Source organism: Oreochromis niloticus, linkage group LG7, assembly GCF_001858045.2.
Source record: "Oreochromis niloticus isolate F11D_XX linkage group LG7, O_niloticus_UMD_NMBU, whole genome shotgun sequence".
Classification (NCBI taxonomy): domain Eukaryota; kingdom Metazoa; phylum Chordata; class Actinopteri; order Cichliformes; family Cichlidae; genus Oreochromis; species Oreochromis niloticus.
Window position 1 is genome coordinate 7,228,063 of NC_031972.2, and position 15,713 is coordinate 7,243,775.

At 39.5% G+C, this 15,713-nt stretch overlaps 1 protein-coding gene across 2 annotated transcripts in view; it reads right to left on the reverse strand.

The window, feature by feature from the left end:
• Window positions 1-118: 118 nt before the first annotated feature.
• necab2 (N-terminal EF-hand calcium binding protein 2) overlaps window positions 119-15,713 on the reverse strand; it is a 136,038-nt gene continuing 120,443 nt past the window's right edge. For both annotated transcript variants that reach the window (XM_005449398.3, XM_005449397.3), the window contains 4 exons: window positions 14,893-15,005; window positions 7,943-8,020; window positions 7,111-7,202; window positions 119-5,607 (listed from right to left, as the gene is read on the reverse strand). In XM_005449398.3, the coding sequence (XP_005449455.1) occupies window positions 5,579-5,607; window positions 7,111-7,202; window positions 7,943-8,020; window positions 14,893-15,005 (312 nt within the window). In that variant the 3' untranslated portion in view covers window positions 119-5,578. The remainder of the gene's footprint in view (window positions 5,608-7,110; window positions 7,203-7,942; window positions 8,021-14,892; window positions 15,006-15,713) is intronic.

Below are 15,713 nucleotides of genomic sequence, written 5' to 3' on the forward strand. Positions count from 1 at the left end.
CCATAATAATTTATTTTTTGTAGTGTGCATGCAGACTGAACATTACCATATTATGGCTCAAAGCTCAAATCACAGATCTGCCACAACATTTACACAGGAAGGAAAAGAAAAAGCACAATTCCCAATAACCAGCAGCATTTAATATCAAAGCCATACAGCACAGTTTTCAGTTTTATAGTTTTATTGAATTGCATCACTCTACATCATCTAGAATTTCAACAAGATATTCTTTAAAGACCAAATATAATACTTGCATCCCTGCAATAAGTCTCTACACTTAAGAAGAGAAAGCATTTTTTTTTTTACTGAAACATACATTAAGAATTAATATTTAATTAAACATCGCCATAAAAGTTCTGTTCATTCTTGAATGCCATTTTTCTAGTCATATATTTTATATAATAGATTTAAGTCTCTGTCTCTTTCATAGGAATACTAGAAAACAAAGAAGGTAAGAAATGCACAAAACCCATTGAGTAGCATTGCCTAATACTACAGCAAAGAAGTTACTGGACATTCAGTTGACATGCACTCAGTTGAAGAATAGAAAAGAACACAGCCATAGAAAGGAAGAGTTATGGCCTCGATGTCGGTCAGTTTGGCAAATTACTAATTGGCTTGTACTCTTGGATAGACTCTAAATAAAAGATGGATGTAGCCTGCATGTCTTGTGTGAAGGCAAGGGGAGCAGTCTTTATATAGAAATCTCAGATAATGACACTTGGTTCTACCTTGCAAGGGAAGCCAAATATTGGGTTAATGCCAGCTGCACTCTGGTGTTCTTGGGAAGTTCTTTTCAAGGTGTTTGTGCAGTCACCATAGCAAAGGTTGCTAGTGGTTCAGAGTAGTTGGGGTATATGTTGCAATGGGTAAGGAGGTCTTTTGTGTAGAGCTTAAAGTGGTTCTTTGGTTTGCAATACTTGTGATGGTAGGGTAGGTCATGATCACTCATGCAGATTGTATTTCCTATTCTGGGCGGCTGTTTTATGGCCAGGTTGAGTTGGTTTTTAGAAAGGATCTAGATAGAGGAGCTTCAGGTTTGTGAAATACATTCTGTCTGATATATCTGCAGAGCAGGGTGGAGACAAATGCTGCACTGCATATGGCAAAAAGCTTGTTGATGACCTTCAGGATGTCATTTTTAAGAACCCATCTTAAAAAGCCACTCAAAGACCGACATGGTTTTATTGTGGTTAATGTCATTCTCTCGTGACTTTAGTTTTTTGAATGTTTGCCTTGGGTGAAAAGACTGGTATTGGAAAGCTATTGTGTTTAAACTGAATTGAACAATTCTGTGAATCAGGCCTGCATCCCACCATGCACTTGCAGGAGGAAGGAAAGGAGTCTGGGTGGCATCATAGAGCCACAGTCAAGAACCGATTGGTGACATCATGGTGGCTATGGCCATCTTTTATATATAGTCTATGGTGTCACCTTTACGGTGTCTATGTAACACTTCTTGAGGTAAACCAGGTGACACGTTTCCTGTTTATCCCCACAATTACATAAACTGATCCATGCCTACAGAAGGCCTGATCTCAACATGTTGTAGGTCCTCTGCCGTTTAATCTTTTCACAATGTTGCCAGGAAACGTTCTGCTCAGCCATGCTTCAATACATTTCAGTGGCATAACTCTTTCATTGTATGACGAAGCACGGGTTGCACTGAGGAGTAGGAGGATAGAAAAAGAACAGGTTGCACAGTCTGAGGGACATTCAGGAATGTATCAACAGGAAACAGTACTGGTGTTTCTGACCATTCACTTACTATCGATCCCATATACACAACCCAGCCGAGCTGGGCACAATGTACACAAAGGGAGATCCCTTAATTAGAACACGTGGGTTGCACTCAGCCAGGCTTGAGTACTGTAAATCTATGGCTATCGGTATAGTAAATCACTTACATGTAAACACTAATCCATGCAGTATGGCTTTGTTTGTATTGAGAATACAGTAGCTCCTTCTTGAACGCAAATAGGATTGGAGTTTGATATATATATATATATATATATGTATATGTATATATATGTATATGTTGGGGTTTTTTTTCCCAACAAGTGAGAGGTTAAATGTACCCTGTGGAGTTTTTCTTGTAAACAAAGTATTGTGGTTTTAATATTAAACAGGTGGTTATTGGCTAACCTTTCACCTCGTGGGGCTAATGTAGTAACTGCATACAGTATACAGACTGCATTAACAGATCACAAATCAAACCTGACCACCTCAAGGTACTTTAAGTATTTAAGTGGCCTTCTTTTCAAGCTTTTAAGACTACCTTAACTTGCATCATGGAGAACCAACAGACACATCTCATGATCATTAAGTCATGTCAATGTACTTTTTGTATTTTGCAACTTAATCTCTACTTAGTCACTTAAGGTTTTGATACTTTAATTTCAGAAGTCAGATAGTTGCACAAGCCATTGCATTGCTGAATCCCTCTGAAAGACTTGGTTTTGAAACTTTGTCAGGTCCAGATTAGCACCTAGATTTATTCTTAAGCCCTGCAAATTCCATTTTAGTTGGACCATTTCAAAACAACAAGTTAGATGATAAGTGGCACAGCAACAGCCCCTCTTACGCTGCTTTCTTCCTTATAAAACAAAGCAGATCTCTTTATAGCCCCAATACACTGTTTTTTTAACACATTCATTGCTATATTTGTGAAATCTCTGCTCTGTAATGCTTTTAGTGGTCCAAACTTCCACAGGGTACCTTTAAAAGAGACACTCACAGGTTGGTAAATACATTTTCACAGATAATGCAATACTGCTTTTGCATGCCTGTTCTACAAGTCTATTGTTATACATATTTCTGTTACCATATATGTCATAATGTTCAACACTTCCACGTGTCACACAGTCATGCCCCGCTGAGCGCAGCCCAGAGTTCTAAAAGTAGGTAACAATCAACATTAGTGTCAGTGTAGCTGGATTCCCACTCACTGCCACCACAGTGCCAGCAGATGACAGACTCGCTGTCTTCACAGGTGAAGAGAGAATAGACTCAACAGTGAGGTGGATGGCAAGATGGCACCTTTGAAAGAATAATGCTGTAACGGAGGAGTGATTCATTAACAAGTCTTTACCCAGTTAGACAGTAATATATCTACATACTCTCATCATACTCATTGACCTCTAATATACTCTACTATGCTTAAGTCACAATATTCACTCATTTTTACATTGTGCTTTTTTTAATCTGATTGTTTGACAGTGTAGGGCTTACAGTGGCGACGAGGAGGCGTATGCGGGATTCTGACCTTCATACTGTGTTCATCCCGGGGTGAATGGGGTCAAATCTATTGCTAAGAACATGGCATTAGCCCAGCACTGAAGCTGTAGCGAAAAGCAAAAACATTTCTACTCTGATTTTATGTCACTTTTCTCCAGAGTGTGTGGGCCGATGTGAAGTGAAGACTGAACTCAGCCGGTTTTCAGACTTTACCGAACAATACTGTTGATGTCACGTCCGAATAATATGCTCATCGGGGTTTTAACGTAAAGGTCGAATAAGTCATCGGATCCATCCTGCATTTGACCCTGATGTCCTGGAATTTGCAAGAGCTGTAACTTTCTGTAATATCCTCCTGTTCATTAACTTTTTTGCACTTAAAGGTGGGTTCAGTAGTGGCAATACATGTGATCACGTGTTCGAGATATTAATGCTGAGGTGGTTCATCTAACTGCTACAGTATGCTAAGTGTTGTGAAGGTTTATTTCAAATTCAAGGTTATTCTTTCAGTGATATGTTTAATAGCTGAATAGACCTATCATCGTGGTAATAATGTCATATATTAATGAAACACAATCTGATGTCTACACTGAAAGTGGGAAATTCTCTGCTTCCAGGGAATTTAAAATGCATCAAAAAGAAGTTGTCTTTTAAAACCCTTTACCTCCTCAACCATGTGGTGATGTTTAAGGCTTTATATTCAGTGTTCTTCAGATTCATATATCTGTTTCAGATGGTAGCTATTTGAATTCAAACAAACAGTTTAGAGAAGCTGCAGCACCTGTGAAGCTACTGCCACTTTCACTGAGGATAAGATTTGTACCATAGCACTAAAAGATGTCAGTAAATACAAATATAATCATAACAGAACAACATTTTCATATGTACAATCTCCACTAGACTTACACAGCTAATATAAGCAACCCATCACCAATTCAGACAAGGAATGCATGAACAGAAGGCAAAAATCAAACCGAGTTTATCTGCATGGAGATCAGTGAGGTGCTGCCTGTCTCTCTAAGCAGTCGCTTTCTCAACGTAGCGGACGTGTCGCGTCAGAAACGATCCCTTAAATGGCCCTGATGTCAAAGCGCAGTGATTTGACTCTTTAACCCCAAAGTGTTAAATTAAAATAAAACCACACAGAGAAACACTAGTGGGAATTTGTGTTAGCATCTACACGTGCAAATCCTTGAGAAGACCTGACATCAGCTGGCCTTCTTCTGCTGGTGTCAGGTCAAAGGGATTTGCTGCACTTTAAAGAAACAGTACCGTGTAACAGCCAGTAAACCATCAGAGACATTACCCTCAGAACAGCCATTGTATACAGAGTGAATGTAAAAGAGATTAAGAGAGTGCAACAGAACAAACGAAGGCAACAAAATCAGAAAATTATGGAGGAGGTCAGATATACTTGGTCATTATAAGATTATTAACTTTAAAAGGTGACCTTATGGGGTCATCTACTGATTGTTATGCGAAGACTTAAAGTTACTACTGGAACCACTGTTGTCTGATAGCACATCTGTTTCTTTCCTATTCATCTACTGGTGAACAGCTGGAACTGTACAGGAAAATAACCACATTATTCTACCTTTCAGTGGTTCTTCTCTCATATTAAAATCACTTGTTTATCCAGAGCCAATGTTCAGTTTCCCAAATAAAGTTCTAGGCTAAATGTCATATTTAGATGGCTTTGGGTAAATAACATCCAGCTAGCTAAAGACTTCTCTGTTTTCCTGAGAACGCAAACTAATCTGTCAACTAGGTATTCCGAGTCTTTATTTTATTAAGTCATGGCTGATGCGAGGGTAATTTGGTCAGTTATGAAATAAATAAATAAACAAAAGTCTACTATATACTATTCACAGATGAATAATAAGCAGCTACTATAAAATGACAGCTACACAGATGAGCTATCTGTGGTGATCAGCTGCATTCCCAAACTGACTACTGAAAAGCTGCTACATGGAAAACTCAACCTTCGGGGTCCTTGCTACATGACAATCTCCACCTTACAGTGGCTCAAAGCTATTAGAAACATGTACATGAAGTAATCCAAAATCTTGAAATCCAGCAAACTACCATGATGAGATGCAAACATGTTTTAGTAATCTCACGTTGTAAAATGCACTGTTTGTTCAATTTTCACCGCAGTTGACACCATTCATTTGCACTATGTAAACATGTACTTACAAAAAGAGTTGAGGGAGTTTGGGGGTTGTGGGGATTGGGGTGGGTGAAACGTAGAGGAGAAAAAAAGGTTTTAGGGCAGGAGGGGAAGGAGTTAAAGAAGTGAGGAGTGTCAGGAGTCTTGGCGTGTAGTCGAATATCTTCATGCTCAGTCCCTGTTCACGCTGCACCAGACGGCTGCAAATAGAAAGAGGGATAACAAGTGAGAAAGAGGTTAGAAAGGAAGGAGATTTTAAAGAAAGCGTGCCTCAGAGTGAAAAAACAATGAGGAGAGTGAGCAAAAAAATGGATTGAATGGAAATGAGAAGAAAGCAGAACAGGCGTGGGGGAAAGAAGAGCGCCAAGAAGGGAAATGAAGAGAAATGGACAAAAAAGTGATTGCTAGACAACAAAACGGGCAGTCAGCCAAGCATCAGCTAGGTCACTGACAGTCTGCGACTCGGAGCAGGGATGCCTGCCAGCATCACTTGTTTTGAATGAAACAGATTCCAAAGCCAGGTTTCTGTAGATAATGCCTATAAATTTTACATGACACATCCAGCCTTGTTGAACAAACTAATCACTTCTCAGCATTATATAGAACACTACTTTGCTCTGCAACTGTGTACTATTGCATCACACCTTTATAGTAATATTAGCACATATTGTGTTATCTCAGTATCACCTGAACTACTGATAATTGTACTAGTAGGGTAAGTCGGCAACAGCTCAGGGACCCCAAAAAACAGATTTTTGATCCAAGTTGATCAGAAAAAATCTGATATAAATGTTCATGAAAATTTAAAGGAGTGACTAGTTTGATGAAAATTGGTCGTGTATTTTTTTTTTTTTAATACACCACAACTAACAACCATGCAGAAATAACATTCTGTATATGAATTATACTACACTGTATTTAGACATGACCTTCGACTATGACATGACCTGTGAACTTAAATCAGTATATTTCTCTGATGTTCTAGATATACAAGACAAAATGAGGATTGATCAATAATCATAATGGCAGATTTAAATTTATTTATTAATCCTGTAATGTTACCAAAAAATATTTTGGTGTTCCCACCTCCCACTGGAAGGTTGTTCCTGAACTCACCGCCGTCTTTAGATTCCAACTGTGTCAGTTTTCTGTCTCTTTATGTAAACTGACTTTATAATGTTGAGGTCAGAGCTCAGTGGGAGCCATACCATCTGCTGTAGTACTTTAATGTCTCTGCCTTTATGTTTGGAGTCATAATCATGCTGCAGAATTATTTTGAGACCAAGTGGAAGAATCTCAAGCTCCCAAAACTGCATATTTCTGTGTGCACAATGTTGGCTGGCACATGAAACTGTTCACAGTCCATATACTGAGTGCACAGTTTACATTACAGGCAACAAAGATTGACCTTTGTTGCATGTAACTGTAATATTGTACAAGCGGGCTTATAAATTTCTGATTATTTAGCACTGCAAAAGAGGGCAAACTTGGCAATTTTACTTCAAATGTGTAAAAATCAGGGAAAAGGGAAACTTTGTCTTGTCTTCTTTGTGTTCTCAAGAAAATATCACAAGATATTCCAAATCCAGATATCGTTGTGGACATTGGTCCCAATTCACAAATGGTTTGGAGGGCATTTCAGCTGCAGTGTCAGACTGCTTTTGTTTTATTCTCTAGTTACTTTCTACTGTTTTACCACTGACCTGGCACGGCTACAGAGGACACAGCCTCCGGCTGGCACAGTGTATCCACCTTCACATGCTGAAAGGCTTTGTTGGGAGCCGACTGGAGGTGCCTGGAATCAGAGGAGAGCGTGAGACAGCGCACACACTAAATGACACACAACATTTCTGTATGTACACATCTGTCTTGACTTTGCACACAGCCTCTCAAAAGCACACATGGACTGTAATCGCTTTGCACGGCCCTTAGCCTTTACTGTAAGATTTGAAATATTAATGGTGGGGAGATGCTGTGAGCAGTGGAGCAGAAACTCGGATCAGCAGGCAGCTACATCAGCAGCCTCTCCTTGTGCCCAGACCATTACTAAATCACAATGACCTGAAGCAACTTGAGTGCTTCAGCAACTCTGGAGCACGTGAATGGCTGAACAATGTTAATTAAACGTTGATGGAGGATTTTTTTCAAACAGGCTCATGGCAGTAATAGAAGAAAAGTGAGAGCTCCTTTTATTGGGTGATCACCAATCAATTAGAACAGGGATAAGAAGGAACGGCGTGCTCAGCTCCAAAAAACTTTCAGGGGACCGAGAGTGCTGACTCAAAGGCAATATCCTAAACAATATGAATGTCTGCGCTCAGTAATGACTTTTAATGCTTTCAAAGTGGATCAGCACGGGGAATGAATCACTCTGAGGCTGTTCTCCGTGTTTACAGATGCTTCATTCTGTCAGCTGCTTTGGATCAATGTTTGGAGCCCGGGTTCGGAAAATGAAAAGTTCTTAATACTGGCATGTGTGACAGATAGAGCTCAGGATTAAGAATAAAATCGGAGCCAAAAATGATTAAAACTCACCTCTTCCACTCCTCCTCGCCATCCCAGAACTCATAGACGACAAAGGATAAACCATCTGGCAGACGCACTGCAGTCACACTGGAGCAGAGGCAGAGGAAAATGGGAATAAGAGGATGAAAGAGGACGGAAGGTGATATGGAAAATGACGGGATGAGAGACGATGGATTCATGATTGAGAACGGTGAAGTAGTGCACATTAAGGATACATTTGTAAAGCAGACACGAGATAACAGTTTATATTTCAGCAAATACCATCTTGGACTTTATAGATGTCACTGCACACCAAGAATAGCAAATCACATCTATCAGAGTGTGACCATCATAGAGGTTATTATGTGGGATGTTATGGAGACATTTTGGATGGTACACTTTGCTGTAATGAACACAGGCTCCTTCGTATGTATTCCAAAGGAAGGTGAATGTGCACATGGGATCTTTGTCACACTCGGCTAACAGCGTAACTCAGTTTTCACAGCAAGCGCCGCATTTAAAGGCTTCAAGGGTAAAAGTGGAACATGTTATGGTCATGTTGACACGTTAATGTGTTTTTATGTGCCTAATATTTGCCCATTTAACCAACAGTATAACGTCCCAAATGGAATTTCGGTTTAGAAACAAAAGCAGAAAACGACTCAAAGACTCGGTGCTGTTAACGCCAGCAATTTTCTTTGGTCCATTATTTGCACTTGTGCCTTTTGGTAATTTTCTGGCTCTGAAATCAAGCAGCTGTTGATGTGTTTGAGCAGATCATACCGTACGGTGCAGTTTCTGCGTGAAATTACACTTGCACGTCTGCCTGCTCGGGGTTCGTCTCACGACCGGCGTGATTTTAATTTCACTTTTCAAGGATTCCAATTTTCATAGTGCGAGCTCAGAGCTTAGCAAAAACAACAAAAAAGATGATGCTGTCGTGATTCGCTGTGCGGCAGGCAGGAGAAAGAACCAAACGCAGGACTCGGTACACACAGGGATGAACTCAAAAAGGCAGCTTTATTTTGTTGTAAAACACTAGAAGACTACAAAACCAAACCTAAACTGGAAAACCTGAAATTAAGACTAGGGAACAGGAAACTAGGAGTTACAAGGGAATATGGAGCACAGGAAAACCACAGAGCTACGAGGGACAGCGCGACAACAAGACAGGGATGACAGAGGACTAAAATACACATCGGAGAAATCAGGGAATGGGAGACAGCAGGGAAACACAGCTGGAACTAATTAGGCAGACGAGGCGGGGAACAGAGGCTGAACACAGAGCAGGACTATCAAAATAAAACAGGAACCAAAATCTAAGAACTAGAAAACCTCAAGAGGCATAACCAGAATTAAACCAAAACACAAGATAACATTAATCAAAACAAAAAACACAGTGTTCAGACTCAGGACCATGACAGATACAGAAGTTAGTATACTGCTCAGTAGGATCTATATGCTCAAAGTAGTTGGATTATAACTCTGATTGCGAGCTCCATCAAAGACTTAAAGAAATAAACTAGTATTTTGGGTGATGTCAGCAGACAAAATTACTTCTCTTTTTTGTAGTTATCATACATGACTGACTTTAAACTACTTCAATCAATTTTTATCAGATGCTTTACCTCAGTCTAAAACTCCAGTCCTCGAGGGCCAGTGTCCTGCAACTTTTCCATGTGTCCCTGTTGCAACACACCTGAATACAATTAGTAGGTCATTTGCAAGAGTATAGAACTTTACTGCACTAACTAACTAACTAACCCTACTCAAGTAAATTTAAGTAAATGTACTGTATGTATACATTTACTAAACGTAAAAAATGTACTTCTATAAGTACTTTTATTGCACCATGTTCATTCACTCATGAGCTGCTGTAACATGAATCAAATGGCTAAATTGCCACCTCAGCATGCAGTCAAGTTCTATAGTCTTGCTAATGACCTACTAATTGTATTCAAGTGTGTCGCAACAGGGACACATGGAAAAGTTGCAGGACACCGGCCCTCGAGGACTGGAGTTTGAGACCCCTGCTTTACCTTGTTCAACCTGCCTACAGAGATGCATGACATACAGTTAAGCCCATAATTATTCATACCCCTGGCAAATTTTGACTTAAAGTTACTTTTATTCAACTAGCAAGTTATTTTTTGACTGGAAATGACACAGGTGTCTCACAAAAGATAATAAGATGATGTACAAGACGCATCATTGTGGAAAAAAATATTTCTCAGCTTTTATTTACATTTGAGCAAAAAGTATCATGTCCAGAATTATTCATACCCTTTACAAACTGTCACAGTCTCTGGGAAAATCCAAAGTTCCATACCGTTCCAAATAGTCAAAGCTGTTCTAAAGCATCCTAATTACTCTGATTAATTGGAAATAGCTGTTTTGATCAACTCAACAGGTGAAAAACAGCAGCTCTCTGCAGGTGGTCTGTGGACATTCATGGCTAAGACAAAGGAACTCAGTGAGGACCTGCAGCTGTGCATTGTGGCTGCTCACAAGTGAGGAATGGGCTACAAGGCCATATCCAAATGTTTTCAAGTTCCAGTGGCTACAGTGCAAAGTATTATTAAAAAATACAAGATGTTCCGCACTGTGGAAAATCTCAGAGGACGTTGTCGGAAGCCAAAAGTGAAACCTGTGCTGGCCAGGAGAATAGTGAGAGAGGTGAAAAAGAATCCAAGGATCACCACCAAGGCCATTCTGGTGAATCTGGGCTCTGCTGGTGGCAATGTCTCAAGGCAGACAGTCCAACGGACACTGTTGGGTTCCACGGATGCAGACCAAGGAAAACGCCACTTCTCCAGGCACTTCTAAGGCATGCAAAAGCTCATTTGGCCTTTGCAAATGCTCATCTGGACAAAGAAGAAGGTTTCTGGTCTTCAGTGTTATGGTCAGATGAAACAAAAATTGAATTATTTGGTCATAATGATGTTGCCTTCATTTGGCATAAAACTGGAGAAGCCTTCAACCCAAAGAACACCATCCCCACTGTCAAACATGGTGGTGGGAACCTAATGCTTTGGGTGTGTTTTTTAGCCAATGGACCATGGAACCTAATCACAGTAAACAGCACCATGAAAAAAGAGCAATACATGAAAATTCTCAACAACAACATCAGGCAGTCTGCAGAAAAACTTGGCCTTGGGAACCAGTGGACATTTTAGCACGACAATGACCCAAAACATACAGCAAACGTGGTGAAGAAATGGTTAGCAGACAACAACATTAACGTTTTGCAGTGGCCTAGCCAGAGTCCTGACTTGAATCCAATTGAGAATCTGTGGAGGGAGCTAAAGATCAGGGTGATGGCAAGAAGACCCTCCAAACTGAAAGATTTGGAGCTCATTGCTAAAGATGAATGGGCAAAAATGCCTGTGGAGACATGCAAAAAGCTGGTCTGCAATTATAGGAAGCGTTTGATTGCTGTAATAGCCAATAAAGGCTTTTTTCTATTGATTATTGAGAAGGGTATGAATAATTCTGGACATGATACTTTTTGCTAAAATATAAATAAAACCTGAGAAATATTTTTTTCCACAACGATGCCTCTTGTACATCGTCTTATTATCTTTGGGGAGACACCTGTGTCATTTCTGCTCAAAAAAGAACTTGCTCATTGAACAAAAGTAACTTTAAGTCAAAATTCGGCAGGGGTATGAATAATTATGGGCTTAACTGTATACCAAAGTACCCAAGAATGTTTGATATTAGCCTGATATAATAATATAAATGTATATATATATATGTATATTATACACACACACATATGGTTTTGTAAATTAGATTTACAATAACATATGTACAAGCCCAGCATTAGGAGCTAGAGTGGTTATGTCTATCCATTTCATTAAATGATCACAATTTTGTATTGTATTAAGATAGGCAGCATACTTGATCAAGTCATAATTTATTATTATATCATAATTTAATAATTTTACTTCTTCATTCTTTAATAACACTTTTTAGCGATGTGCTTTATGTCATTATCACCCTGGAAGAGTCCTCTTTTGTTAAACTTCTAAAGGTAGGGAGTCGTATGGACCATACGACTCCCTACCTTTAGTAGTTAGTAATTTTTGCAATAGGAAATCTTTTATAAATATGATCTATTTTTTGTCACATGCAGCCAACATATGATCACAGTCTCAGCTCCATGCTTCACTGTGGTGGCCCAGGCCAGATTCACGCCCAGCATGTTGGATTCCTTTCAGCCAAACACATTTATCTTAGTCATATCTAATCAAAGCAGTCAAATCTAATCTTCTTCTTTATCTGGAATTTTGTGCCAAAGAGTGAGCAACTTTCCCCCCCTCTTTTTTTCCTTGGACGCGTTCCATCTGGGTTGGCATTAAGCAATGTTCTTTGCACCATCTGAGCTGCCTCAGTTCCTCCGATCTCTATTGATAACCCCTGCGTAGGGCCCAAGCCTTTACCCATCTGTTTTTCAGAGACAGAGTACAAGTTGTTCATAAGGTGATCATTTTAAGAGAACACTCCATATGACTTTGATTAGTGGCAGCATGTTTTCTTTTTTTACCTCAAAATAACCATGGCCATGTTTCCACTGATTTTTAGTTGATAAATAATCTTCTGTATATTCTTTCCATTCAAGCACAATTTTCAGACGATCACAATACCATCTCCCTTCTTCCAATATTTTCTGTAACCTAACCTGCTTTTATTGCTGGCTGTACATGCAGACTACAAGTAGTGTGAAAAGACATTACTGTTACGTGTGTCTCTGCAGTTCCGCTCTAAACCTGTAGAGGGCACTGAGGGACAGGAGCTGCTGTCTGTTAAATATCTTTACAGGGTTTCAGAAGAAATAACTTGAATTGTCTGAGCTCTGCTGGAGGATTTAATAGAATTTGTGCCTCTAATCACAAACAAACCCCAAAAGATAATGAGCAGGGACAGCAGAGACTAAATAAAGTTTATATATTACAGTTAGGCAAAGATGAAATTAAAAACTGACAAAGGAGGAAAAAGACATTCAGTGGCACACCAGAGAGAGAAAAAGACAGAAGTCTTTGCACAGATAATGTGCAAGCTTCCATCTGAAAACCTTGCTGCATTATTTATATTCAGATACCTACAATTACTGTGCTGCTACCACGTTTATTATAAAATAAAAAACATACCACAAAACGCAATCTGGCAATGTCATCAGACCTACCTTACTGCTGAACCTGTTTTTCCTTTTACCCGTGTGTGCTTTTTATTGATTGCAATTAAGACTTGTCCTTCATGAAGAAGGTGTGACTTAAGTAAGGTTTGTTCTGTCAGGAAAGCGGTTGTTGAAGCTCCTACAGACTTTGAAGGACATGATGGGATAATAACATAACTAATTCTTAGAATACAACAAAAGAATGCTAAGATGCTCAGAGCAACAAGGCACAAGGATAAGATTTAACACATCCATCTTCAGGTGCTTGTACACGATTCCTTTGACCATTACGCATCACATTATTTACTATGTTTATTTTTTTCAGCACAGAAACCTTCAGCAGTCTGTTTGTGTGTTTTGCACATTTTTTTTCTTTCTTGCTCAAACTCGGTCAGGGTTACCCTCCCCAGTCTGCAAAGGCAGGCTGCAGAAAATAAAACCAACAGCATCAAACTGCCAAACTACTAGTCAAACTTCAAAATGCTGTTTATTATGAATGTCAAAGCCCTTAAAAGACCAAAGAACCTTGTCTGTAGCTACATTAGTGAGTGAACAGACTGATTTTTGAAGGCATATTACACAAGTCAAATTGACATATCTTTTTAGTTTAATGATTACTCTGAGGGATATTCACTCCCTATAGTTCAAGAACTCTTAAATTAGTCTGGTATATGAAATGTAGATGTGACAGGAACCTGATCAAACAGCAGGTTGGGTTTTCGAGGTGCATTTAACATCTTCTTTATGTCTGATCCTGGTGCAAAACATCTGGTGATAAGTTGGAAGTACATTAAACAACTGCACTTATAAACAGCATTTCAGTTAGATGTAGGAATGGGAATCGAGAACCAGTTCTTGTAGAGAACTGGTTCCCAGTAACAGTTCCTTGGAACTGTTAGTCTGCTTGCCTATCAATCCTGCTCATCAGTTCCACTTGCTCTTGCGCTACAATCAGCTTACCAGCTCTTAAAGCTGCTATGATCATTGACTTTATATACGGAGCAAATGGCAGTGTTGAATATCTGTGAGAGGATCACTCATATTGAGAAAAAGAAGATGACTACCAACCAGCTTTGCACTCTCTCAACTCAGCATTTTATCATTTTTCAGCTCATGGTTATAGTTTAAGTTGGGAAATCAATTATAATATTAGTCTTGAATGACTCTGTGTATTATTGCTGCTAACAATAAGGATTCTCTGCTACATTTAGCTGTTAAGATTAACACCTCCTTCATCCATGCTGCAGCCCCTTTCGGTGCAGACTGCAGTAACTGGTAGTAGAAAATGTAATGCACCACAGTCAGAACCTTTAAGCCTTGCCAAGGGCATATGCAGAACACCGCTATAAACTATGCATACTGTATATTGAGCTGGGATTGGAAAAATCTCAGTGGATATTATAGTCCGTTTCACAGCACCCCAAGGCTCAAAGTGATATGGACGGCAGGTCTGTATCAGTTGCAGCACGGGTATATCAGACTATATACAGGTACAATATTATAAACTGGGTACACATGAGCTGTGCAGCACAGTATTACTATGAACACCTGGGAGTTCATAGCAATGATTTCAGAAAGGTACCCTCTGAGAGCTGAACCTCTGGTGTATGATCTAGAACATTCAGAACCAGAGATACAATCAAAGATCAAAGGAGAGAATATTTGAGGGAGCACTTAAGAAAGTGTGAAAAACAGAGAGGTCCTGACACTGAAAATGGAACGCATTAAATATTTAAAATCATACTCGTTACAGTGCTGCTCTCTGCAGCACAGCACTTGTAAAAATATGAGTGAAACTTACTGAAAGCAGTCTCTCTGAGCGGAGACGTTCTTCAGGTACTGCTTCAGAGCCTCACAGAACTCACCGAGCTGCTTCTGGGAAACCACCATCTCCTGACGAATCAGCAGCAAAGACTGAAGGAAGAGCAACAGAGACAGCAGGGTCAGTTTTGTACTGAGGTTTTTATTTAACAGCTTACTGTTCTGTTTGTTGTATGTCTGTTTCTTTATAGTGAAGCTGTATTAATATTTGTACCGTCTCTTTAAAAAGAACATGGAAGCACGGCTTAGGCTTACAAAGTTGCATCTGAAAGAACCACAAGACTTCTGGAACTATGTTTGTTGGACAGACGACACTAAAGTGGAGAGGTGTGGCCTAAATGTACAGCGCCACATAGAGCTGGGCGATAAAACGATAACGATATGTATTGCGAAATAACTTTTTCTCGATAGAAAAATTAAACTATTGCGATAGGCCTCATCTCTCTTGTCCTCTTAAAAAAAAGAAAAAAAAAGAACAGCCAATCCAAATTAAGTAGCGCAGAGCCGAACCAATCACAGCCGCAGCGTCACGTCACGTGATGTGAAAAGATTTTGTTTATTATTCAAATATGCTTTGCTTGTGATTGTGTAAACTCTGAATGATGATTCACCCTGATAAAACATGAAACCTTGCCTATGCTTATCAAATGCCTGTGAAGACAAGTTCCTGTGCAAAGAGCAACGGAAAATGCCACTTAAGCAGACGTTTAGTATAGTACGGACAGAATGTTTAGTAAGATATGCATTTGTCAGTTAAGCAATATATTCTGAGAACAGGCGGAGACTGCCTCCGTCTGCTGT